Source organism: Ascaphus truei, chromosome 1 (assembly GCF_040206685.1).
Source record: "Ascaphus truei isolate aAscTru1 chromosome 1, aAscTru1.hap1, whole genome shotgun sequence".
Classification (NCBI taxonomy): Eukaryota; Metazoa; Chordata; class Amphibia; order Anura; family Ascaphidae; genus Ascaphus; species Ascaphus truei.
Genome location: NC_134483.1, coordinates 359,898,124 through 359,925,482, shown reverse-complemented (window position 1 = coordinate 359,925,482; position 27,359 = coordinate 359,898,124). Strand labels below are relative to the sequence as shown.

The 27,359-nt window shown below is 44.7% G+C and overlaps 1 protein-coding gene across 1 annotated transcript in view; it reads left to right on the top strand.

Annotated features, from left to right (window-relative positions):
• GRID2 (glutamate ionotropic receptor delta type subunit 2) overlaps positions 1 to 10,790 on the top strand; it is a 1,372,533-nt gene extending 1,361,743 nt beyond the window's left edge. Inside the window, exon 16 of the mRNA XM_075609971.1 lies at positions 7,254 to 10,790. Within this exon, the coding sequence (XP_075466086.1) occupies positions 7,254 to 7,676 (423 nt within the window). The 3' untranslated portion in view covers positions 7,677 to 10,790. The remainder of the gene's footprint in view (positions 1 to 7,253) is intronic.
• The last annotated feature ends 16,569 nt before the right edge of the window (positions 10,791 to 27,359 follow it).

Sequence of the window (27,359 nt, the reverse complement as noted above, 5' to 3'; positions counted from 1 at the left end):
AGAGAGCAACAGAATGCCAGTTATCTTATGAAAGTGAATGCTCCTCAAATTTTGATTAAGGTACGCCACCCTCACCATTTTTCATCTCTCAGCAGTGTGTCAAAGTGCCCCAATATCTTTTATGGCCATTATTGTTTTCCAGTCGCCAATGTTTCCTACTGTAGCTTGTGTTTTTCCTAATTCCTTACTGAACTGCTGTGTTCATTTAGTCTTCCAATGTACCTTTTGCTTCTCAGGTGCATCCCACTTCCACACACGCTTTGCATAACAGGTGAGCGTCAAGACAGGGGAATTTCTGAGGCAGCAATGTCCTGCCCATTTAGGAAACCATCAAAAAGAGGGCTCTTTTTGTTTCCACTGTTGGGTGTTAGTCACTGAAGTCTAACTTCCTCCCTCTTAGGGACCTATTCATTAAACTGCAAGCATGTATGTATAATTTTATTTTTATAGCGCTAACAGTGTACGCAGCTTTTTACAAAATTTTGATATATGGTAAATAAAGTACAAACAATGGGGATAAGAGCAGCAAGTAAATGATAACATAAGGAAAAGGGAGGCCCTGCCACAAAGAGATTACAATCTAAATCTAAGTGGTATGTTGGGAGACTTATAGACACAGTAGGAGTACAAGTGCTGTGGTTTCTGCGTGAAATGCACAATTTTGCACCATTACACAACCTGCTGTATTCATGAAACATTTCTTGCATGTTCAAACCAGGCAAAAATTGCATTTTAGGTCATGATTTGGCTCAGGCTGTGCAAATCATGCAAATTAAGTATTATTATTATTATTATTATTATTATTATTTATTTGTAAATCACTCAAATATTCCACAGCATGTTACAGTGGGTTACAGAGATTTGATCAATTACATAAACATACAAATACAAATAAGGACAAACATGCACAAATAGATACAGAAGATCATGAGGGCCCTGCTCGTGAGAGCTTACACTCTAGAGGGAATGAGAGGCAGTGTTTTAAAAAAAAAAAAGGTAAAGTGGCTGCTTATTGTGGAATAGAGTATACCCCAGGCTGAAGTATGGTCCAGCCTGTTTGCTGATCCCATTAAGAAAATACATTTGATTCTTGATGATATGGGAAGCCATGTGGGTATTTGTGTAGTGGAGCAGCAGACGTAGAACAGTAGAATTGGAGTGGTGAGTGAGGTAGATGAGTCTTTCCGCAGCATTTTGGATGGACAGAAGTTGGGATAGGTGGACAAGGGGAATTGCAACTAGGAGATGGTTGCAGTAGTCAAGGCGGACAATATCAGTGAATTAGGATTTTAGTTGCATCATAAGTGATAAAAGGGTGTATCCTTGTAATATTTCAGAGGTGGAGATGGCAGGACTTTGTGAGGGATTGAATGTGAGGAATGAAAGAGAGATCAGAGTCTAAGATGACCCCTAGACAGCGGACTTGGGGTGTTGATGGGATTGTGGTTTTATTGACTTTAAGGGACAGTTTGGGTGTAGGAGTGGCAGTGGAAGAGGTAAGATTATTAGTTCTGTTTTGGACATGTTAAGCTTCAAGTAATGGTGGGACATCCAGGATCAGATTGCAGAGTGAGAGAGGGTGAGAAAGAGAGTGGATGGTCTGGAACAGTAGAGAGGGGGAGAAGTCTGGATAGAAGAAGAAAGGTACATTTGAGTGTCATCGGCATCGAGATGATACTAAATGCCAAAATGTTGCTTTTATGTCTGATGCACTTATTCCCATGATGTGTTATTTGTAGTTATTTGTTATTTATATGATTGCCAAGTGTATTACTACTGTGAAGCACTATGTACTGTACATTAATGGCGCTATATAAATAAAGACATACATACATACATACATACATAATACTGTATTAGTTCGCCAAAGGAAGAGGTGTATTATGAGAAGAGCATAGGGCCAAGGACAGAATCTTGTTGGTCCCCAACAGAGAGAGGGAGTGAGGAGGAGACACCAGAGAAGGAAACACTGAAGGAGCCCTTGGATAGGTAGAATGTGAATAAGGAGAAGGTTGCATTAGAGATGCCAAAGGATGAGAACATTTTCAGGAGAAGGGGATGATCAACAATGTTGAATGCAGTAGAGAGATCCAAGGGAATTACTAAGGAGAAGTGACCCTTAGATTTAGCTGTGAGTAGGTAATTGGCCACTTTCATTAGTGCAGACCTAGTAGAGTGTAGTGGAGGGAAACCAGATTGCAAATAGTCAAGCATGGAGTTGGAGTAAAGAAAGTGAGTCAGGCGGTTGTATACAAGTCACTCAAGTAGCTTGGAGGCAAAGGGGAGAAGAGAGATAGTGTAGTAGTTAGAGAGTGAGGCTGGTTTAAGAAAGGATTTCTTTAAAATGGACTTGATAAGTGCATGTTTAAAAGAAGAAATATGGTAATGTGGCTGGAGGTGAAAAGTTAAAATTGTGGTGTTAAGGTGAGGCTTTGTGTGCCAGAGAGGGAGCAGAGGAGATGTGAGGGAATAGGTTCAAGGGGGCAGGTTGTAGGACGAGATGATGAGAGCTGTGCGGAGACCTCATCTTCAGTCAGAGGGAAATGAGCTGAGGGTGAATTTAGGCATGCAAGGGGAGGTAGGTGTTGCGTGTGGTTTGTTATGAAGAGATATCATATTTGAATGTCTCTGTAAAGCGCTACGTAAAACTAGCAACGCTATACATGAACAAACAGTCATTATTAATTATTATTATAGGTCATGGGAGTGTTGGTACCTCTGACAGTAGTCACCCTAGTATCTGCAGAAGTCAGAAGTAAGGATGAGACTGGAGGTATTATCGAGACGAATGCAAATATTTTTGGCCAACTAACAAAATGGTGTCAAACAGTGGGCAGAGATAACTATGGGTGGACACTGACCATTAACTCACTGTGTCAAAAAGATTACCAAAAAATGGAAAAGAGGGCTGAGGTTCTGAATGATGGACTGATAATAGAAGTCAAATGGACGGGGCTTTATCCAGTGAGAAGTTGAGGTAACGTTCCTGTGAGAACTGGAATGCTTCACAGTTATGATATTTGGTCCTCCTCGTGGAGGATACCCAAGGGGAGAACTGGTACCATACATGTGGAGTACTGTAGGGGCCCACAAAGAAGATTAAAAGGACCGCGGTCGTAGTGAGAAACGAAACCGATCTTGACGTACTGGTGAGAAGAGGCATCATAGTGGCAAATCTTTACAGTGCTGAAATAATGAGTCACACCTGGTAGATGAAACATGGTCTGGACAAATTGACCCCAGATATGTTTGATTTTGGAGACAGTACTGCCCAATTACAGTGGAAGAAATGATTGAGGGCAAAGATGACTAAAAGGCCTGAAGTTATTTCATGCATGAATGGGATGTAGGACGTGAAAAGGGAGTGGAGCATCGGATATGCCGTCATGATATCCGTCCTTCAGAGAAATGTCAAGAAGATTGGCCCGAGCTGATGAAGAAGCAGGAATTAATTGTAACCTGCATAATATCAGAGTCCAGGAGCCTGTATGCTTCCCCAATAGTAGTGGCACAGAAAAAGAGCGGTGCTGTAAGGATTTGCATAGACTATCGCACGCTGAACAAACGGACCGCTCCCGATCAGTTTACCATACCACGCATAGAAGACGCCCTGGACTGCCTCATGGGAAGCAAATGGTTCCCAGTTCTTGATCTGCGCAGTGGATACTATCAGATACCCATGTGTGAGCAGTACAAAGAGAAAATTGCTTTCATCCTTGGATTCTGTAAATTTGAACAAATGCACCAAGGAGTGTCTGGGGCTCCTGCCACACTCCAAAAGATTGATGGAACAAGTGGTGGGGGATATGAATCTATTAGAAGTGTTAGCATACTTAGATGGTCTCAAAGTCTTCTGCAGAACCTTAGACTAATATGAGACTCGCCTAAAGAAAGTACTGGACCATTTGAGCGAGAGTTGGTTGAAGCTGTCCCTAGACAAAAGTCAATTCTGCCAAATGTCTAATACATATGTAGGACATATTGTATCCATTAAGGAAGTGGCCACTGACCCATCCAAACTGGAGGCTAACGCATCTTGTTTGCGACCCAGACAGTTAACAAAACTATGATCGTTCTTGGGGTTTTGTAGGTATTACAGATGATTTGTGGCCAATTTCTCATCTCTAGTACAGCTTCTGACCCAACTATCCAAATGTTATCCCCTGGCTCGAGGATGCCGTTTGGCCACAAAAGGCGACAGCCAGGACTATTTTAATACAAACAAGTTGTTTGGAGACAGATGGACTGCCAAGTGTGAGGAGGCATTCAGAACCAACAAGGTCCGTCTGACCATTGCACGTCTCACTAACATACCAGTACTTGAATTTGCTGACCCACAGAAGCCTTACGTCCTGCATGTAGATGCCAGCCTGGAAGGACTGGGAGCTGTGCTACTGTTTATCAGAACATTAAGATGGACTCTGGCGTGTGGCATTTGTGAGTATGGGACTAGCATTTTCGGAAAGAAACTATCCAGTACATAAACTCGAGTTTCTGACACTAAAATTTGGGCGGTGGTGGGCAAATTGCATGATTACCTGATATGGAGCCTCATTTGTGGCACATACTGATCTCCTGTTTCTCGGGAAGCAGGGGGTCCCTGGACCTGAAATCAACACAGTTCTGCTCCAGAGACCCCTTGCTGTTAATAACACACCTTAAAGTTTACCAATGCACATGTGCAGTGTATTGGAAAACACAGGTAACGTAACGATAGTGGTTTTGCTAGCGGACTTTATTTATGCATTTAATTAGCTTTGAGGATCCCCATTAAATGAAGGAAAAATAACGTCCATTATCTTATTAGGTAACATAATATTATTTGCCCTCATTTAGCAACCTTCCGAGGATCTATCCCATAGAGCATATTGCAGCTGCAGGCTCAGGAGAAAGCAATAGACTCAAACAGAGCAGCATGCAATATATTTGGCATTGGCTACCTAAATACAATCCTACACATAAATATATGTTACACAATTCTTATGGGTCTTAAAACCTGTAATGTCATGGTTATCCTGCGTTGTTACTTTAACTTTTTCACTGGCAAACTTTGTCAGCAAAAGAGTCAACTGTTTATTTGAGGTAAACACTATAATTAGTCCCATTAATAGATGGGGTTCAAAATTATCTGTCGGGAAATAATGAAACTGTTGTCTAAGTCAAGAAATTCATAAACTAATACCCTGGATCTTTTCCATGTTAAATGAAAGAGATAGCACATCGAAGCCAGAATTTGCTAACCTCTGATACGGGTTATTGCATTGCCATTGATTTAAATGACAGTTTATGAAAGATTAGGGTGTGAGAAACCATATCAGAGGTTACTCAATCTCAACAGTGATGTTCAGACAGATGGAAAATGCTGTATTGATAAGTAAAAATGAGCAGGCCAGGTTTGAAGGTTTGAAAATCGTTTGTAAGTTCAAGTCAAACTTTGGTATGAATTTTCGAATCCTAGCAATATTCAAGCCAAAAGCAGAGAATTGCTCATCTTCATTCTTTTTTTTTTAATTTTATAAAACTTTTCAGCTTGCGAACAAAACTTTAGTGAAAATCTTCAAAAGCTTCTATTAAATATAGTGAGAAGATGGGTAATGCGTGGATAATGAATTCAGAACTTTCATCAATTGAAGGTTTGAAAATCGTTTAGAAGTTCAAGTCAAACTTTGGTATGAATTTTCGAATCCTAGCAATATTCAAGCCAAAAGCAGAGAATTGCTCATCTTCATTCTTTTTTTTTTAAATTTTATAAAACTTTTGAGCTTGCGAACAAAACTTTAGTGAAAATTTTCAAAGGCTTCTATTAAATATAGTGAGAAGATGGGTAATGCGAGGATAGTGAATTCAGAACTTTCATCAAGTGAAAAATGTGTATAATCCCGCTTCTCACCACAGCTTCTATACCATGTAATGTGAATCCGCTTCCCTGTACTGGAGAAGAGATCAGCTCTATTTAAATGAAGGGGACTAAAACCTTCTCCACCACGGGGAAGCAGCTTCACAGCATAAGGGTTTATATCTCTCTATACTAAACATGGGGCAAAGTGGGTGTAAGTACAGTACTGTAAGTATCCTAACTTTCAATATTTATGCCACATATTAAAAACTATTTCAGGAACATTTTTTTTCTGAAAATTAATGGTTAGGCACAAGCTGAAAATTACCGTTATAAGAGTGTAAAGCCTTAATATTTGTTTTTTTTTCTGGACATGTTCAATATCAATATCACCAAATTATTTGAATTGTTTGACAGAGTTGGGAGCAATTTTAGGCTTAATAATCCAATGATTACATTTTGCATTGTGTTGTAGACAGAATTTAAAATCGGGAGCTACAGTACAAATAATACTACACATGTGTAAGAATGATATAGATATATAATGTACATGGTTGGTGAGGTGCAGTTACACTTAGGACCAAAGTTAACTGATTGCTGCGAAATGTTTAATATGGTAAACCATCATTTTCCTTTCAGTTAGAACAGAAATTATTAATAGGGGTTACTGTCAATATTTTTCGCTCCCCCTGGTGGTGATATTTATGGACAACCATGTCATGTCTGTGAGCCAAGTAGGAAGGGCACAGTATTAATGGAGATATAAAGGCTGAAACAGCCACCTTAAACTTCAGATTACAGGTTGTGCAAACGTTGTCAGGCGAAATAAACTTGTAAAAATAATGTTAAAATACTTACTCCCATTTGATTTTTTTTAAGCATCAATCATAGTTTCAATGCATGCATATTGTATCAGTGCCATTAATTCAGTTTGAACTTAGCTGGAATGACATCCTTACCTAAACTGATAACTATTTTTTACTGTTTTAGTTTCTCCCCAGTAGAGATGTGCAAACTTGAGAAAGAGAGACCTATTGTACAGTAGTTCCCATTCCCATTGAGTCCCCATTGACTTGTATACATCTCATGGGGAGAGATACATCTGAACACTCTGGAGATACCTGGGAAATATGGTAGTTTGAAACATTTACATATACTTTGCTTATTCAAATATGGTTATGTACTAGGTTTCTCGGTTCTCTCTCTCTCTCTCTCTCTCTCTCTCTCTCTCTCTGTCTCTCTCTCTCTCTCTTTCTCTTGTCAATTTTTTTTTAAATTTAGAATTCTGCTTCAACTTGTCAACTTCGACCAAACGTTTTGGTGGATTTTCTAACTTTTCACACATTTCTACTCCCTGGTGTCAGATATTTAAGGTACCTACTGAATACTGTGCATCTCCTTCTCCTTTTTCCTCCAGGATGACAAAGAAATTGACCTGGAACATCTCCACCGACGTGTAAACAGCCTGTGCACGGATGATGACAGCCCACATAAACAGTTTTCCACCTCGTCAATCGATCTGACTCCACTAGACATTGATACTTTACCAACGCGTCAAACACTGGAGCAAATAAGTGACTTCAGGAACACTCACATAACCACAACAACCTTTATACCAGAACAGATACAGACTCTAAGCCGTACCTTGTCTTCTAAAGCTGCTTCTGGTTTCTCTTTTGGCAATGTGCCTGAGCACCGAACTGGTCCTTTCAGACACAGGGCACCAAATGGTGGATTTTTCAGAAGTCCTATTAAAACAATGTCATCTATCCCATACCAGCCAACTCCTTCTCTAGGGCTCAATCTTGGTAATGACCCTGATCGAGGCACCTCCATATGAGCTTAAGAAAAGGTCTCTTCACTGTTGTTTCTTCTAGGACTCCCTTTGCAAGGAGCTTCTGTAAAATTATGGGACTAACATGGATGTATTTTTTTTATATAAGGGTTATTAATAACAATTTTCAATTTATCTCTATCTTCCTTGATCCTCTGTCTGTAAATGTGTTTTAGAACTTTGCAATTCACTCCATCTCATTGTTTATTTCTGCTTATAGACTTCTCTATTTCTTTTTGAGTGTCTTCAATCTATTTTAGTTTCCCTGACATTGAATGGGTATAATTGCAATAACTTAAATACTTTGCATTTATTCTGATGCATCTCTTAAGTACTCTGCTTCTGTTGTGTGTCCTTGAACTGTGGACAAAAGGCAAACCCTGCAGTATAAAAAGACCATTCAGGCCACAAGATATGAGAATGCAATTTTGTAGGATTACAAAAAGCCATTACTATGCCAGTAAAGACTACAGTTAAATCTACTATTGCACTGTAACAGTGCATATGACCTTTATGTGATTGTATAGTGTTCAAAGGTTTTTCCATATGTACAGTATACTTTACAGGAGAATCCTCCATTCTGTTAATTACACTATTGTGTGTGTTTATGAATACACATATACATATGTGTATGTGTCTTTATATAAGTGTGTATGTGTATTTACAAACACACACACACACACACACACACACACACACACAAAAGTATATACATATATGTGCGCATGTGTGGGTAAGGGAACCACTACCATCCACTGAATAGAGCTTTAGTAAAAAAATATTATATACAAAATAAATTTATAGTTTTGGAGATTTTTTTTTAATGAGAAAATACTTTTCTTTCTCCATTCATTGTCATATACAATCTTAAATATATAAGGTATCCATATTGTTCCTTACTCACATTGGAAACTATTGGAGTAGTTTACTAAACAGTAGAGATGTGCAAATATTGAATCCAAAGCTTCACAACAAAAATTGGTTGAAAGTCAATGGGACATACTCTGTAACATGTTACAAAATAAGCCTTAATGTGTGCAAGGCCACATGACCCCTTATATACTACCACTTGGGCCAAATTCTGACAAATAGTGGCAATATTTGGAGCATTGTGAACTTTTTGCAAAAATGTCGCAAAAACGCAAAGTTTAAAAGAAAATGAAAAAAAAATGTAGCCAAACAAATTAGAACACATTCACACATCTGTATTCTGTACTAAACAGTGTTGGCCATTAGCACTCATTAACAGCTATTCACTTGAAAATCTATTAATGGCGCCTGGGGCATTGCTCAGAACAAAAATGAATAATAAAATATGTATCCATGTTGTACAGTTAGGGTATGGAAACAGAAAATCTAATGGACACCATATCAAAATATAAATTCTGCCATAAAGTGTCTCTCAGGAGAGGCTGTCTTGATGTACTGTAATTGTGTATTGTTTTATATGAGATCATATTTTGTCATGTTTTAATTAAACCAACCAATGCACCCTAATGGTATCAACTAGATCTAACTCTTTTACTCTTTTCATTAGGGTTTGCATTTGCCCTCCAGCAATTTATAGAGGTTGGCACCGATAATTGTAATTCTAACTAATAATGTACATTGGGAATCATTTTAGTAATACCACAGCTATAATATCTAGCTGCTAAGGTATTATAATGTAACCCCTTAATGAAACGAGTTGCAGACCTTACCTAGCACTGAAGAGATTACACATAAATAATTAAATGGTTTTCCAAAGCATCATACTTAATCACAAGTAAAATAGAAGGTGGTGTGGCAAACACATGAGTAATTTTGATGTGGCCTTAATTAGTCATATATATTTATAAAACAAACAAACAAACAAACAAACAGAATCTCGCATTAACTCCATTCAGTATTAAGGTATGTAGTATTTAAAGGTGCTGTATATGTATTTTAACACATGCCAATGCCAACTTTACTATCATTACATTGAAACAAATGTCAAGGTTATTTTAATTCTTTATAATTAATCATAATTTTTATTATTCAAATTGAGCAAGGCTTTAGTTTGCTACCCTTACATGTTGGGAATCTTAAAAGTAAGAAGCAGTTGTTACATTGTCTTACCTCACACAACTTGGTTGATAAAAGTATCAGCCCATTTACCGACAAGTGCTAAATATACGGCACTATGATACTAGTATTTTACCATGTAAAGCAATATCTCAGTTCTACGTGAAATTGCCTGGTGTATAAACTGAACCTGTAAAGGGCTTTTGAGTTGTTATCAGATAAAGGGGCAGATTTATCAAGCGCTGGAACATTTGAGCAATTCCAATCTGGCGCTAACTAACATTCAAGTGAATGGGATTGAACGCCAGAGGGAATTTAATGCTCGATCGAGTGCGCTAACCAGTACCGGAGCTTGATGAATCTGCCCCAAAGTGTTATGTAAATGCAGTAAATGAATGGTAAGAATGACAGCATTGATTGTGTTTACTCAAAGTAGTTTATTGTAAAATATTAGTATCACTGTAGTAATTGTCAACTTTACGTTTAATGTACTACATTGCCAGATGCGCCCAAGATTATACATGAACTTAAATAATGTGTGAAAACTGGGTACCATCATCATTCTTATTTTTTTTTTCATATAGCGTTTAGCGTACACAATTTTCTTTAGCAAAAAAAGAAGAAGAAAAAAAAGTATATTCTTCATAAATATTTTTGATGCTGGTTCTCCAGAGAGCCTCTTGTACTGTCACTGCTTTTGTACTAAATCTTCAAATATTGTCTACTGTGTAAGGCAGATCAGTTTCTAATCATGCAAAGGCCATTTTGTTTCTAAGGGTGCAAGTTTGTGAAAGCATGCACATCTTGTTACCCCTTGCGACATCCATTGTCACATGCATACCTCTGATTTTAAAAAGTGGGAAAAAAATATTATAATAAAGCTATGTAGAGACATGCCAGATGTTGCAGTGAATTTAGCTCAAATGAAATAACTGTTAGCCATGTACAGTATTTAAAATAGGCCTATTTTGATGTGCTGCCTATTTAAAAAAAAAAAAAAAAATATTATCAGAAAACACTTTTTGGAGGCCTCAGTTACAAGTCGCAGAGCTTTCTGTGTTTAATTTGTCTAAATAATTTGTCTAATAAAATTATTTTCTAAATGTCTTTTCTCAGTTTATTGCAGTCAAGGATTGTCCCTGTGTAATTGATAAATATTCTGCTAACATGTGGAAGCAACAATATCTACTGTATACCACCGCCCCCCCCCCTCTCCATCCTCCACTATGATGTAAAAACATTTTAAAATCAGTATTCCGTGACACTCACCTTTTTTTTTTTAGCTTATCTAAAGCGGTGGTCCAAGAGCTGATCTGTGGTCCACAAACCCCCATAACTCTGCGGCTATATTTGTTGTTTTTGTGTGCGTCAAAACCAACACAAAAGAAAACTACAAACATCTCAGAAACCCCAAGAACCCCCCTTTCTCCTCCCCAAAAAATGCTGCTTATAAATTGACATTTTTTGAAGTCCAGTTGTTATAATTAATTAAAACATAGGTAACCCTCTCATATTTTAAATAAAGGACATAGCATTACAATGAGCATATCAGCATTATACATGTGTAGTATATCAGTGAGACATCTTATATAATGTCACATACTTATTTCCTCGATTCTAAGAGGCCATCGATTCTAAGACGCACCCCTGATTTAATAAAAACATTGTGAAAAAAAAAACTACGTTAAATGTGCACCACACCACAACTTTATGCTCAGCAAGCGAACATCCCAACGAAGAGACAGAGTCAGCGGGCACTGCTGGGCAAAGGTACCTCCTCTGCACCTCCTGCAGTTCCGGTCCCGCCAAGAATCACCGAGAGTCTCAGGGGGCGGGGGGGGCATGATCGGAGCTGGGGTCTGAGCCGGGTGAGTTTGCGAAGCTGCTGCTTCTGGGTGCTGTAAACATCTCCACTGCAGCTTCTCCCCTCTGCACCTCCTGCAGTTCCGGTCCCACCGAAAGTCACAGAGAGTCGTACCCACTTGCAGACTATTTTTTATTTTTGTTTAAAACATCGATTCTAAGACACATCCCAATTCAGACAGAAAATGGGAAAAAAAGGTGCATCTTAGAATTGAGACAATACGGTATGTGTTATTTTGGTGGTGACTACTGTGAATCTGTGCATGAATTTTCAGAAGATAATTTCATGAGCTAAATACTGTAGCACCAAAACATTAGGCAAAATATTTTGTGAATGCTCATTTTTACTTCTTATAGGACCTTAAATGCTTTGATTAACAGATTTTTCCTACTTGCTTTGTTTTTATTATTTTACTATAGTTGTCTCCTTTATCACATAATCCTGGTATTGTACCATATCTGCATACTGTACATTAGGTATTGCACATTTTAAATGATATATCTTTCTTCTTACCAGAGTTTAAGCTCACCCCACCTCACTTTTTAAGTAGCGTATTTTTCCATGTCCCTGTGCAGGACAGGTATACTGTATTAAGGCCATTCTCCCTTCACTGCAGAGGTAAATGAGAATTGTCACAGGTAATGTTAGGACCTGCGTGCTGGTCATGCTGTGAAGTGGCTCCAGGCGAATAACGCTTTGGCCAAAGGGTTTAACTACATTACCCTTATTCATGAGAATACTTACATTGAAGTATTTAACTATGTATTTTGTCACATTGGATGTAGCATTTGGAATCATTGCCTTTTGTTGTGTGTATGTAACCCTCATAACCCCAGCTATTAAGGATTTTAGATCAGTTGACTATGTACATGGCTTTCCTCAGTCTCTCATACCTTGTCAGGGTGCTGGATCCATACAGGGTGGGCATAGATATACTGTTTGAATAATGAAGGGAGTCAGGAACTTTTATAGTGCAAACAGGAGCTTTATTGACAGCCGTTGATAATGCTCTTCACATCAAGACATTCATTAATATAAACAATTTAAATGGTTAACAACCATGTCTGTACTCTTTAGTTCTTCCCTAGGTAATCGTTACTCTCTCATGCTATGCAGGTGCTTAGGCTTGTTGCTGTTATCGTCATCTTGAGTGGCCATCTTCTGCTTAGTGTCTGTAACACAATATCAATAGGGCCCAATCTTAGGTTACCCTTACTATCATGTGGGATCTGTGGGATCTGTGGGATCACTATCCCGGTGCAAGGTTCTTCGTGCCTCTCTTAAGCACTCTGTTTTTGAGGTAACAATGGACCTCTCAGTAAGGCCGCTGTGAATATGTCCTAGGACTACTACTTGGATAAGCTCAATAGGAGATAGGCTTCCTCTATAAGTACTTGTAAGCTTCTGTAGTATCATGGCTATGGACGCTAACTGGATGGGACACTCCCTAACTACAAAACAACAAACAGGGATAGGATATTATAACTATATGTAGTCAGGTGTTCCCCCCTGCTCCGATTCCATGCTGTCTGTAATGCTGCGGTGCTCATTACAGAAACGCTCCCTTGAGGAACTACATGCCCCACAATGCACAAGGGCAGGAATCACATGGAGCAACAAAGCCAATAGGGTGCCAGTATTCCCTGCTCCCGAGAAAGATACATTTGGCACTCTTAGAGAGCCACTTCAGTCTGAGTCAGGACAGGGAAGGGGAAGGTAGGGTCTGAGTGTCAGTAGCACTCAGGCTGGTAGGTCAGAGTATCCCCCTTAGGTCCCAAATAGACCCCACTCAAGTGAGCTTGTGGTTGCTTCAGTGAAGGCCCTAGATAGGGATGCTTCCCCATTACTGAGTAGTGTCAGGGACACAGAGGAAGACGCCGCGCCTGTGTTCTGGGACCAGACCACCTTTGCATACAGAGACTCTCAAAGGTGAGACCTTCCTACCGGAGCTCATCCCACACAGAGGCAGACACCTTCACGGACAATGGATCAAGTGGATCCCTGCTGCAAAGTTGGCCGCACCAGGTACTGGAGTTTCTGGCAGGTACCTCAACTAAGTGCACCAACATTCTAAGGGATAGAGCTATCTCCTACACTTTGGGTGGTCCTCGACATTGCGAAAAGGATTTCAGGGTATTGGTGCCTGGCACCCAATGTACTTTGGGGACACTCACTGGTGGTATCGGTTGGGGCCTATTATACTGTGTGATACAGGGTACTGGTATTAAGTGTACAGTAAAGGTTGATATAGATATATATACACCTGAGTGTGTGTGTATTACTGATATTGTTCCTGGGAGGGGCTTATCCTGCTGCGCAAGGATCCCTTTCAGGTGGAGGCGCTGCACCGAGATGGACACAGTCATCCCAGACTCCCAGTGGTGGACATTCAAGCGTTTTGTGAGCCAACAGGTAATGGCAGTACAAGTAGCCCCTTTAGTTGTGGGGGAACCAGGGCTACATTTGGAGGCGCTGCTGAGATCTCAGACCTGGGGTGCCCGTGTTAATAGTAAATTAGAGAAACCAAATTTTCCAATATGTTTGTGCTCTCAAGGCAGGAGGTCCACGCATGAGCCTTGAAACTCTGCAAGACTTCCAGCCGCGTGGTTGCCGTGGGCGGAGTCCCGCTTGCATGTCCTTGTTGAACGTCTAGGAGCATGAAAGAAAACTCCTGGCCTAGCTCGCGCCTGGGTCTTAGGCCGAAGGTTTGACACCACGCTCCAATGGAGTCCCCGAATAATAGACGTAGGACATGACATATGTGAGGAAGATGTCCCCCAATTCCTCCATCTTCCAGAGGTCCCGGTCGAGGGTTTTCCATTTATCTACCCTGGCCTACCAGCTTCTTTGGCACCCTCCCCTCCGGGACACTCCTCAGAAGTCTTCTATCAGACTGAAGCGTCCACCTCCTCCTAAACCCCTTGGATGATGGAGGGCTAACGCCAAGGTCTGTACCACATCTGGAGAGACTTACCTCTACATAGAGTGACATTCACCGCAAGTGCCCTGCTAGAGGCATCCCACCAAGCCGCGACTCCACACCAGGAAACCTTCCCCCAGCCAGAATGCGAACAGACCCATACAAGCCCCTACACCAGGGTCAATAAGCTACATTTGTCTGTTCACTTGTAGCTCTGAGTTGGGAGCGACCCTGTTTCCACTAGTGGAGACCTTAACAATGTCTTCTCAGTCCCAGAACTATAGGAAGCTCAAGACTTCTCCGGGATAACCCCCATGACCACGGGAGAATAGGGAATAGAGGCATGGAAGGTACATGCTTTGCAAGAGCTCAAGGAGTGGACCTGCTCGGAGGCTGCTAAGAGGCAGAGGATAGTCAAGTGTCTGTGACCGCCGCAGCTCAAATTGTGCAAATGCACCAGGAGACCGAGGGAGAGGTTACCGCCTACAAGCTGGATGACCTTTTCACTCAAACCTACACTGGTAAGGATGACGATAATGAGCTATTGGTTCAGTTTTGGGCTCTCCGCCAAAAGGAGGGAGAAGAGTTGTCAGCATTTAATCAATGACTACAGCTATTCTTATGGAGGTTACGCTCTAAAAAGATCATCCCGGCCGCAGTGGTGAATGTGTATAGATTCAAATAACTCCTGAAAGGATCTCTGCCGTTACACCCCATCGCCCTTGAGTCACACAACCCCCAACTTTATGGAGTTGATGAGCCACATACGGGAACATGAGGTTCAAGTACATTTTCACACACCCAAGAAAGCTAAAGAGCTCCACAAGGACAAGCTCAAAGGGGTGTCGACCCCAGAACCCAAGGAAGCAGAAGGCTCTGAAGTCGATCCTCCTCCCAAAGCACAAGATGCCGTGTCCAGGATGCCTAGGAGGTCGGATCCGTATCCGAACTGGGACGTCCACCGTGCTACTTGTTGCATCAACTGTGGCCAAGAAGGCCACTATGCTGAATATTGTTCTAAGCCCAAGACCTTCCCCTAAGTCTATGACCTGCAAAGCACAGTTAGCAGAACCACTCTCCATGTTGCCGGAAGAAGCACTCGCTCCCCAACTGTCAGGAATCCACTCCTGGTTTATCTCGTAGCCTTGCAGGGTGCTGTTGTTCTCACTAATTCCCTCTTTGCAATCCACAGCAGCTGTGCGGGCTATCACTACAACCTAGCCTTGTACTTAGTCATTGGAGCAGTGCCCTCACACCCTCCTCCTGTGATTGGCCCGCTGGCCTTTAAATACTGCATTCCCACTGTCCCTCTCTGCCGAGCATAATACTTCTTGGATGTTACCTGTGTTTTGCCTCAAGCCTCCAGGCTTGTTATCTCTCGTTACTAATCTCTGTTGATTATAGTTCCAGTTTGTTGTTCCCATTCCTGTTTCCTCGTAGGCTGCAGCTACTTCGCTGAGGCCTGTGTTCCTGGTTCCCGGAGGCCTGTGTCGCTTCCTGGACTTAGCAACCTGCTGCATACACCTCTTGTTGAGGTTGCTGCTTTGACCCCGTGGCCTGCTGCTCTTTCTCCCTTTGCAGAGACCAGCTTAAAGTCCCTCGCTGAAGCACCCCGGAGACCTGCTGTGTGCTGTCTCCCTGGAGCCCGCAACCTGCTGCTTCTACCCTTAGCAGAGGTTGCTGTTTGGACCTTGTGGCCTGCTGCTTTTTCTCCCTTCGCAGAGGCCAGCTTGAACTCTTGCGCTGAAGCCCTGGTTTACCGGTGCTGCCTGGTGGTGTGCCCACTCCAGTCTGTCTTCTCTCTCCTAGACCGGCACCATGGTCCATGGACGCCACTCGTGCAAACCCCGTTCCCGACCTGCAGCGATAACGGTGAAGCAGAAGGACCTGCTTGATTTCCTGTTGCCGACTCCCTGCTTGTACTACGACTACCCAGACATCTCCTATCCCGACTCTGGCACGTCCAACGACTATGCTGTTCTCTCCAGTCCTGAACCCGGCCCGTTTGACTAAGAACTTCGCACTCCGGACCAGTCTGCGCGGTCTAAGGTCGGTGATTTCATAACCCAGCCTCAGCCACGCGGTCCAGCCCCGGTTTGTGTCGAGCACAACCGTAACAGTATGCTCGGCCCCACAAAACCAGACCACACCGTGGTGGGGGTTGGTAAATGTGTAACTGAACCTATGTCCCAGGCTGTGGCCCAGTCCCTGTTTGGAAAACCATACCTGTTTGAGAGACTGCCTCCATCTGAAACTGCGGGGATGTGTGAAGGTTTAACCCTCTCGGAAAGACTGATTCGCAATGAACTACTTACTAAAGCTCAGCACCTTAGAGAGATGAAACAGGCCCTGGCTCCCCAACTGTACCCTTCTATTTCCACTATAGACTGGGAGACTGTGGAGCTTAGAGTACTGGCTCAGGCTTGTGATGCGTTTCATACGCTGTGCCTAGATTTCGACCACTCCTTTAGAGAACAGGACCCACTCCTCGCTGCCTATGCACATTCTAATTACACCCACTTTCCCTCAAGCCCTTTTGCTGGACCCTTGGGCTATCCTGAGGAGCGGGAAGAACCCCCAACTGTCTTGGTACCTCTACAGTGTAAAGAGGAATTTGCCATGGTCCCTGCTGCTGTCTCCTCCCCCTTTAACACTGACCCACTACCACTTTCTATTCACAAACTCCTTTTTGCCAGTCCTGTTGCTATACCTGTAGGGTTACCTCCCTCTCCTAAGAATTGCAAAACCATCTCCCTGTCGCTGTCCGCTAAGGAAGAAGCTGCCACGGTCCCTAATCCTGAGTTAACCTCCCTGGGTTCTGACCCTGAGGTTATTCCTGTCTTAACACCTGCTAGTCAGGCCTATGAGTTCCCCACTGTAAATCCCTGCATTCCCCAGGTCAGTGTGTCTCTCCTAGCACCAGAGAATGAACCCTGTTTGCCCTCTCTTTCTAACCCAGAATTTCTAATCTCTGTAACCGAGGTTATTTCTTTTTTTAACCCCTGCTAGTCTGCTCGGTGAGGTTCCCATTGTTAACCCTTGTATTCCGCAGACTAATGTTGGTCCCTAGGGCCAGAGGCTGAACCCCCTATGACCCCACTTTCGGAGGCTAGCTTCTCTTTTTCTGATTCTCAGGCACAGCCTGACTTAACCATTGAGTTTTTTCTGTATTAACCCCTGCGGGTCAGCCCTATGAGCCTCCTTTTGTAATTCCCTGTTGCTCGCCAGCCAAGGACACGTCCTTGGCTCCAGAGGAGGAACTCCTTGTGTCCCCAATTTCAGAGGCAAATATCCCTCTTTTTGACTCTCAGGTACTATCTGCGGTGACCCCTGTAAATCCTGGCTGCCCCCAGGTTAATGTGTCCTTTCTAGCATCAGAGAGTGAATCCCCAAATCTGACAGCAGAGGTTGCACTGAATGACCCCCCTAAGGTTGCAGAGTCCTTGGTTATTCATTGCTATAATCCCCCTTGTTCAGCTCAAGTTTCCGCTGCTGTGCCTCCTGAAATTTCTGCTATAATACTGGTTCCAGTTAAAGGTATTCAGGAACCGTTTTTTTACCTAAGCCTGTTCGCAGAATCCCCACTCCCAGGTATTTCGCTGACCCAGTCTGTCACTCAGAAAGCTAAGATCCCTGCTTCAGCACGTAGACCCCTTGTCATGGAATCTGTAGTCGTTTCTGATTTCCCAGATACGCCTTCCCAAATACCCACTTCAGAGACCAGCACAGTTGTGGTTGCTCCCCTTGTACTGTCTGTGTTCTCCACTTCTCAAACCCTAGGGTTAAAAACGAACAGTGGTCATTAAGCCCCTCCTGAGACTCAAGTTGTTGAGTTCCCAGGAATTTTTGCTGACACACTGCTCCCACTCAAATGTGATGCTTTTTCATATGTGCTAGCTAAAAGCCAGTACACAGTTTCCCCCCTCTCTGAAATTTTCCTTGTCGGTCCCGCTACACCTTAGAGAGGTAAAATCCTTCCTTCAGATTCGGAATCTCTTTCCATAGAGGCCGTCCTTGCTTTTGGTCCCCCTGATGCTCTGCCCTAGCAACCCCTCCAGAGATCAGCGTATCTGTCGTCACCCCCTTAGTACAGTCAGAGACCACCCTTCCTACATTACAAATTCAGGTGTTTAAATCTGAGCTATTTTGTTTTCCTTCCCTTGCTAAACCTCAGTCTTTTAGCATTGCATCTACATGTGCTCCAGCAACCGTTGGGTTATTCAGGGCTAAGATTAAAACTCCTGTGTTAAACGGTACTTTCTCACACATGTCCAGCAAACATAGAACTTCCGTGATTGATTGTAAGTCACTTACCACTGTATCTGATTTTCTCACTAGTCAAACCCAGACACCCACATCACTGACTAGCAGTTCCGTTACCAGAATTTTCGCACTAGTAAACATACCTATTTCTGATTTTGTCATGACAAGTACCCCTGTTAGGGCCCTTGCAGTTTTGGATAAAACTCTTTTTCTTCTAAGGTTTCTGCTATTAAGAGTTTCCCCGGTTCCAACTTACTGCTTATTGACTCTCTAACTCCTACCCTTTCTCCCCCAGTGCCCGTCACTGATTCCCAGGCACCAGCTCCATATACTAGTTCTCCTCCTACCAGTGTCCTTGTTACAGATTCTGAGCCTCCAGCTTCAGACACTAGCTCCCCTCCCTCTGCTTCCCCTGCACTGCCTGATTCTCAAGTTCCAGATATTAAAGCTCCAGCGCCTATTCCTACTCCCACTCCTATGACAAGTACGATGCCCTTGGAGTTCATTGCAGCACGTAGTCCGCTCCATGCGGTTGTTCAAATCTCTGCAAGGACCTGTATACTTTCCCCGGACTCTGGTGCCATATCTGAAGTAACCCTTGCCGCGCTCTAAATTCCCGGTGCGGGAGGGCAGTTTCTTTTCACTGACCGTTCTGCGGCCCATGAAGTACCTCAGTATGACTTTAACTATGGGGTTTCTCTTCCTATTGTCTCTAGAACTTTACATGCTGCCTTGGACTCCTTGGACCACTTCCCAGACTATACTGTCTCTCACTGAGCGTTCTACAGTATTTGGGAGCTCCCCTACTGATTGCTTCTCTGCCTCTGCTAACCCATGTTTATCCCTCTCAGAACCTCCTGTTGTGCCTGTTGTTTCCTCTGTGTTGGAAATACTCAGTTCGTACCCCAAGATTTCGGTCTCTAAGCCTGGTTTTTTGTTCGCCTTGTCATCTACTATACCAATACCTGGCAATGCACCCACCCACCCTATACCCTCGCTGACCACTACCTGGAAAACCTCTGGAGGAGAAGACCCTCTAAAATTCCTACGTGCAGAGGTCAGCAAAAACTTTGCCTGTCCGGAGGGTCTCCCTGTTATACCCGATCAATTATTGGTGCCTCTTGGCCCGAACTCTGGTACGATTACTAGGGACCAGGCACCCAGCTGGGGCCCTTCTGCCCTTTATGTTATGGAAACCCCTGTTTCTCCTCCGCTCTGGATGCCCAAGTAATTTCGCGTGGTGAGTCACGTATCAGGAATTTCGGTGATACCACTCTCATATCCCAAGATGGCACTCACCAGTGTACTGTTGGTTTACGGATTCCCTTCCTGCCTAAAGCACTTTAGGAAAAACTCCATGTCCCGAGACCTATTAATGGCCCTGTCTGGCCGCAGTTCTCACCGGGAGGGGGGGGATACGCAAGGGAGTGCCCACGACTCTCTGGACCACAACTCTTCTCCCCATCCTGGACAGTTCAGGAACAATTCCAGGTCCCTAAACTCAATGAGTGGTCATGTTCGCCCGGAGGTCTCACCTGAAGGGGGGGGGGGTACTGTCAGGAATCCACTCCTGGCTTTTCTCGTAGCCTCGTAGCCGTAGTGTTGTTCTCACTAATTCTGTCTTTGCAATCCACAGCAGCTGTGCGGGCTATCACTGCAACCTAGCCTTGTACTCAGTCATTGGAGCAGTGCCCTCACACCCTCCTGCTGGGATTGGCCCGCTGGCCTTTAAATACTGCATTCCCACAATCCCTCTCTGCCGAGCATAATCCTTCTTGGATGTTACCTGTGTTTTGCCACAAGCCTCCAGGCTTATTATCTCTCGTTACTAATCTCTGTTGATTATAGTTCCAGTTTGTTGTTCTCGTTCCTGTTTCCTCTTAGCCTGCAGCTACTTTTCTGAGGCCTGTGTTCCTGGTTCCCGGAGGCCTGTGTCGCCTGCCTGGACTTAGCAACCTGCTGCATACACCTCTTGCTGAGGTTCCTGTTTTGACCCCGTGGCCTGCTGCTCTGTCTCCCTTCGCAGAGGCCAGCTTAACCTCCCACGCTGAAGCACCCCGGAGACCTGCTGTGTCCTATCTCCCTGGAGCCCGCAACCTGCTGCTTCTACCCTTAGCAGAGGTTGCTGTTTGGACCCTGTGGCCTGCTGCTCTTTCTCCCTTCGCAGAGGCCAGCTTGAACTCTTGCGCTGAAGCCCTGGTTTACCATGCTGCCTCGCGGTGTGCCCACTCCGATCTGTCTTCCCTCTCCTAGACCAGCGCCATGGGCCGTGGACGCCACTCGCGCAAACTCCGTTCCCAACTTGCAGCGATTACGCTGAAGCAGGAGGACCTGCTTGATTTCCTGTTGCCGACTCCCTGCTTGGACTATGACTACCCGACATCTCCTATCCCAACTCTTGCTCATCCAACTACTACGCTGTTCTCTCCAGTCCTGAACCCAACCCATTGACTATGAACTTCGCACCCCGGACCAGTCTGCACGGACTAAGGTCAGTGATTTTTAAACCCAGCCTCAGCCACGTGGTCCGGCCCCGGTTTGTGGCGAGCACAACCGTAACACCAACCTGATGAAGCCCCACAGCCGGACGTCTACAGCAGGTGGGACCAGCTTCGATCATTAGAGTGCTCGAGGAAGGTATCTATTCTTCGACCTTGCCAGACACTGGGTCCCAGTTGACTATTATCTATCGGCCCTTCTACGACCAGCATTGTGGAGAAGATGAAGCTATGGGGTGACAGCAATGCGGACTACCCTATTGACGGTGTGGTGAAATTATGGCTAGAAATACCACAGCTGAATACCGGCAAGTAACACATTAGGGAGGTAGAGGCTCTGATATGCCCTGAACCTCGAGATCCCCAATCATTTTGGGGACCATCACTGATGTTGTGCGGGCAGTGATCTGGGCATACCTTCAGGAAGCTGGAGAAATATCCCTGTCCTCCTTACTGATGTATCTGGTGCACAAAGTGGAGTGCTACAGGGTTGCAAAGTTAGAAGAGTTTGGTGAAATTTTCAATCTTGAAGAAGGGTTGACCGAGATTCCACCAGGGGGAGTGAAACACATGACCGCAAGGACCTGTTATCATGGATTCGACCAAGTTGATTGGTGGTTCTCCCTAGAGACCCCACCTGAACAAGACACACATAAAGGGTATAAAATGGTACCTGAAGTACTTCACTACTGTGCCAGGAAAGCCTGACAGATTACAGTTTGATTTTGGGAAATCGACCCTATCAGAATACTGGAAGAGACGGCTGAGTGCTAAGTTGGAGGAACGTCAGGAAGTGTTCTCAACTAGCGAGATGGACGTGGACTGCAGCAAGAATGCCCAGCACACAAATCGGCTGAATTATACCATGCCATTCCAGGAGTGGTCACAACGTATTGCCCCCAGAGATGTAGAGGACGTGAGAAAAGTCTTGAAGGAGATGGAGACAGCGGGCATAGTGATTGAGTCACATAGCCCCTATGCCTCTCCGATTGTGGTGGTGCATAAGAAAATTGGGTCCATGCGCCTGTGAGTAGACTACCAGACCTTGAACAGACTTACTGTCCCTTACCGACCACTATACTCTTCCGTGGATTGAAGAGATTCTTAATGCGCTGAACAGAATCCAGTGGTTCAGCATGCTGGACCTGAGATTTGGGTACCAACAGGAATCCATGGGCTTCGAAGACCAGGGGAAGATGGCATATGTCTGCCCCCTCGGCTTCTCGGTTTACCCGAATGCCTCAAGGCATTTGCGGTGCCCCAGCGGCTAATGGAGAAGAACATTGGGGATATGAATCCCTGTGAGTGCCTAGTCTATCTCGATGACAATCATGTTCGGACGAACTCTCGAAGAGCATGAGGAACTCCTATTGAAGGTGTTAGATAGGCTTGGCAAGGAAGGCCTGAAGTTGTCCCTGGACAAGTGCCAGTTATGGCGAATGTCGTCACCTATGTAGGTCACATCGTGTCCAGAGATTGAGTGGCTACCGACCTCGCCAAGGTCGAAGCCATGGTGAACTGGCTGAGATGCGGGTATTATCGTCGGTTCGTAGAAAGATACTTTAGTCAGGCCAAGGCACTCAACAACCTACTAAAAATCTACACTGAAGAAACTCTGCAGAAGGCTGCTTCTCCCCGAAAACTCTTCGGCAACAATTGGACGTCTGCATGCGAAAAGGCATTCACCGGAATCAAGAAAAGCCTAACAGAAGCTCCGGTCCTGGCTTACGCTGATCCGGAAAAGCCATATGTCCTCATGTGGATGCCAGTTTCAATGGGCTGGGAGCCGTCCTGCACCAAAAGTATCCAGCTGGTCTTTGTCCAGTAGGGTATGTGAGCCAAAGCCTAATCGCAAGTGAGCAGAACTTCCCGGTTCATAAGCTTAGCCCTCAAGTGGACAGTAGTGGAAAAACTCCACAATTATCTATATGGCGTTTCCTTTGCAGTACGCACAGACAACAACCCGCTGACATACATCCTAAGGTCCGCCAAGCTGGATGCCACCGTCCACCGATGGTTCGCAGCACTGTCCATTTACCAGTTCACTTTGCAATACAAGCCCGGGCCTTTAAATATAGGAGCCGATGCTCTATACAGGAGACCTTGGCTAAGTACAGCGCAAGACGACGGCCCATGGGAAGAAATTCCTGGATCTGGGATGCGGGCAATGTGCTCCACAGTGGCCATTGTAGAAGATAAAGTGGCGTTCTCCGAACTGAGAGTAGCAGATTTTTTGGGATGCTGACCTCAGGCACTCCCCGACGCTTATTGCCACCCACAAGGCCTGGAAATCTTTTCGAACACCCTCTGAATTTGAAGGAAATAGTACTGGCTAAGATACGGGATCCAGTGGCTAACGCTATTGTATTGTATTGTATGTCTTTATTTATATAGCGCCTTCACTAGGCCCTACATCAGAATAATCCCTCCTTGGTGAGACGTGCTCCCACCGACAAATTCCAGATAGATTGGGGCCTTCTCTACCGGGTCATCCCTTACCACAACCTTCCTGACCGATGACAGCTGGTCTGGCTCCGAAGTGTGCAGTACCATGTGTTACGATCCTTGCATGACGATCACTGACACGTGAGGGTGGATAAGACTTTTGGGTTAATAAGAGACCGATTCTCCTGGCCCAAAATGCGAGAGTCTATAGAACGGCATTGTCGGAAATGCCTGAGATTTATCCAGAGGAAGACACTGCTCCCTCGTGCTGCCCCAATGGGCAATATAAGAAGCTCAGGTCCCATGGACCTCGTGTGCAAGGACTTCTTGAGCATGGAACAGGATTCAAGAGGTATCGGGAATGTGCCTGTGGTGACCGACCACTTTACGAGGTACGCCCAAGCCTTCCCTACCAAAGATCAGAAGGCAATAACGATGGCTAAAGTGCAGTGGAAGAGATACTTCATCACAAAGGTCTCCCAAATCGGATACACTCTGACCAAGGTAGAGACTTCGAGAGCAAGCTCATCAAGGAACTGCTTAAGCTGCTCAACATACAGAAGTCCAGAACCACCCTGTATCATCCAGAGGGAGACACTCTGCCAGAGAGGTTCAATCAAACACTGCTCGACATGCTAGGCACCCTAAGAGTTCACAAAAGACAGTATGGAGCAGACAGGTGGAAGCGATGGTACATGCTTATAATTGCACACAACATGAATCCACAGGGCATTTTACTTTATGATGTTCAGGTAAGAGGCACATCTGCTTGTGGCAATCCATCTTCAGGTATCAACCGATGTGGTACCCAATACTGTGCACTACATGTACGTTCGACGACTTCAAGACAGCCTACAATGTGCGTAACAATTAGCGGAAAAGGCCTCAGCACAGCTGAACTATAATAACAAAAGAAGGTATGACCACAAGGTCAGATATTGGGAACTAAGGGCTGGAGATGCCATAATCCTATGTAACCTAGGAATACACAGCAAACACAAGCTGGCCGACCGCTGGCGTGATGGGTCCTTCGACGTAGAATCACAGATGCCAGGCCTCCCGGTCTACCGCATACGAGACATTGATGGCCGGGTAAAGGTCAGGCACATAAATCATTTGTTGCCCATTCCGCAAGTGGGAGAGAGTGATTCTGAACCAGAGACTTTAATATAAGCCAGAAGTCGAGTCTAGCCAATATCCTTGGAGGGAACCTAAGCTGGTTCCAATGGAGACTGGTGGGCACCTCCCAAGGGAGCACTGGATAATGGGCCTGCGCCTCAAGTACTGTCACCCGTGGCTTCAACAAGCTGACCATTGAACCGAAGTAGCCCAAGTTTTCTGCCTAATAGAGACTTTAATGAGACTGAATGGCCAATCACAGATGGGTCAAGGCTTCCAGAACTATGATAGACTTTCCACAGTGGATGATACTGCAGAAGAGACTTGCAGGAGTTAGAGAGTAAGATGCCCTCCAAATAGAGTGGCTTGCGATCAATTAGGGGCACCCAACTATGAGTCTCAGCAGTTGGCTAAAAGCAAGCTGGCCTTAGTTATCAATATGTTTGTTGAAATGTATAATTTTCTTTAGAGCCTGCCTGTGTTAAGTTGTATAAATGACATGCATTTTTCATTATATAAATGTTTGTGTTATCTTGTCCCAAGCGGGGTCGTTCAGGTTTTCACCAGGGGGAGAATGTAGCCAGATTTCCCACCTGCTCCCTGTGACTGCGGTCCAGAATGCTGTGGCGCTCAGCGTAGGTGTGCTGGTACCGCCAGAGTGGCAGGCAGACCAGGGACAGTACCGGAGGTGACAGGAGTGTCGGTAGCTGCAGGAGCATTGTGGGCTGGTAAGGATGGTGAGTGGGTTGCCAGGAGCACCTCGGCGCAGGTGGTGGCCATCTTGTGACTGCTTGCTCATGCACAGTATGGCTCATGCATGTGCATAGGGCCTCAGAGTGCGGCAGCCATGTTGGTACTCATCGCGCATGCACAGTACCTCACAATAGTGGTGGCCATTACAGAAACGCTTCCTTGAGGAACTACATGCCCCACAATGCACAAGGGCAGGAATCACATGGAGCAACAAAGCCAGTAGGGTGCCAGTATTCCCTGCTCCCGAGAAAGATACATTTGGCGTTCTTAGAGAGCCACTTCAGTCTGAGCCAGGACAGGGAATGGGAAGGTAGGGTCTGAGTGTAAGTAGCACTCAGACTAGTAGGCCAGAGTACCCCCCTTAGGTCCCAAATAGGCCCCACTCAAGTGAGCTTGTGGTTGCTTCAGTGAAGTCCCTAGATAGGGATGCTTCCTCATTACTGAGTAGTGTCAGGGACACAGAGGAAGACGCCGCGCCTGTGTTCTGGGACCAGACCACCTTTGCATACAGAGACTCTCAAAGGTGGGACCCTCCTACCGGAGCTCATCCCATGCAGAGGCAGACACCTTCGCAAACGATGACATCGCTGGATCAAGCGGATCCCTGCTGCTAAGTCAGCCGCACCGGGTACTGGAGTACCCAGCAGGTACCTCAACTAAGTGCACCAACATTCCACGGGATAGCGCTATCTCCTACACTTTGGGGGCGCCTTGACATTAGGAAAAGACCATCAGGGTATATATATATACACCTGAGTGTGTGTATTACTGGTATTGTTCCTGGGAGGGGCTTATCCTTCTGCGTAAGGATCCCTTTCAGGTGGAGGCACTACACTGAGACAGACACAAAGTCACCCCAGGCTCCCAGTGGTGGAGGCTGAGGACTTCTGTGAGCCGACAGGAAACGACAGTACCGGTAGCACCTTTAGTTGTGGGGGAAGCAGGGCTACATATACATGAAACATGGAACATATTAAAATTACCAACTGTGAGGCTCCTCCAACTGTCACCCCCAGGAATCTAACTTCTAAAACCTTCAGTCTCACAAAATATACTCTAATGGTGATGTCACTGGTCACCATGCATACAGTGGAGTGTTTTCTTTTCTGCTAAGACACTCTATACCATGTGATGGGAGAGGGGCGTTACTGTGCGTGAGCCCACAGAGTTAACCTCTTAAGGCACGTAACCCCTTAATTGACATAGTAGTTCTTAAGGGGGCTACATTATTATATATAGCCCTTTGAAAAAGTCGCCTATGTGCTACGAAACGCGTCAGGGTACGTCATCACGTAACAACATTATGTCATCACGCAGGTGCGCGGTCAGGCCGGATCTCGCACGGAGCAGTTTGAAGGCCTTACAACATCCGGGGCTTCTTTGAGGCTCCAAACGGAATTCTTGCAGATCTTCCGAAAGACTTACCAGCCGTCCAGCGGGCCGTTGTCATTGCTCCTCACGGAGTGAGATTCTGATTGCGGACTTCAGACGCGGATGTACCTGGTTGGCAGTGATATCTTTTCACAATTGCCCATTTTGTTATCTACCTTTGTGAATGCGACTTTTCTTCCCCCCTTTCCCTTCCCTTTCCAAATAAATGTATTTTATTATGCTATGGGGCGTGCACTATCTCTTCTCTTTTTCCTCCAGGTCTAAAATCGGATGTGATTTATTCTACTGAGAGCTGCCTTAGACGCCCCCCCTCCCCCCAACTGGAATCAATTATCTAAACACCTTTTGGACTTCACCAAAGGACTGGTTCTATATCTTCCTTTCATTAA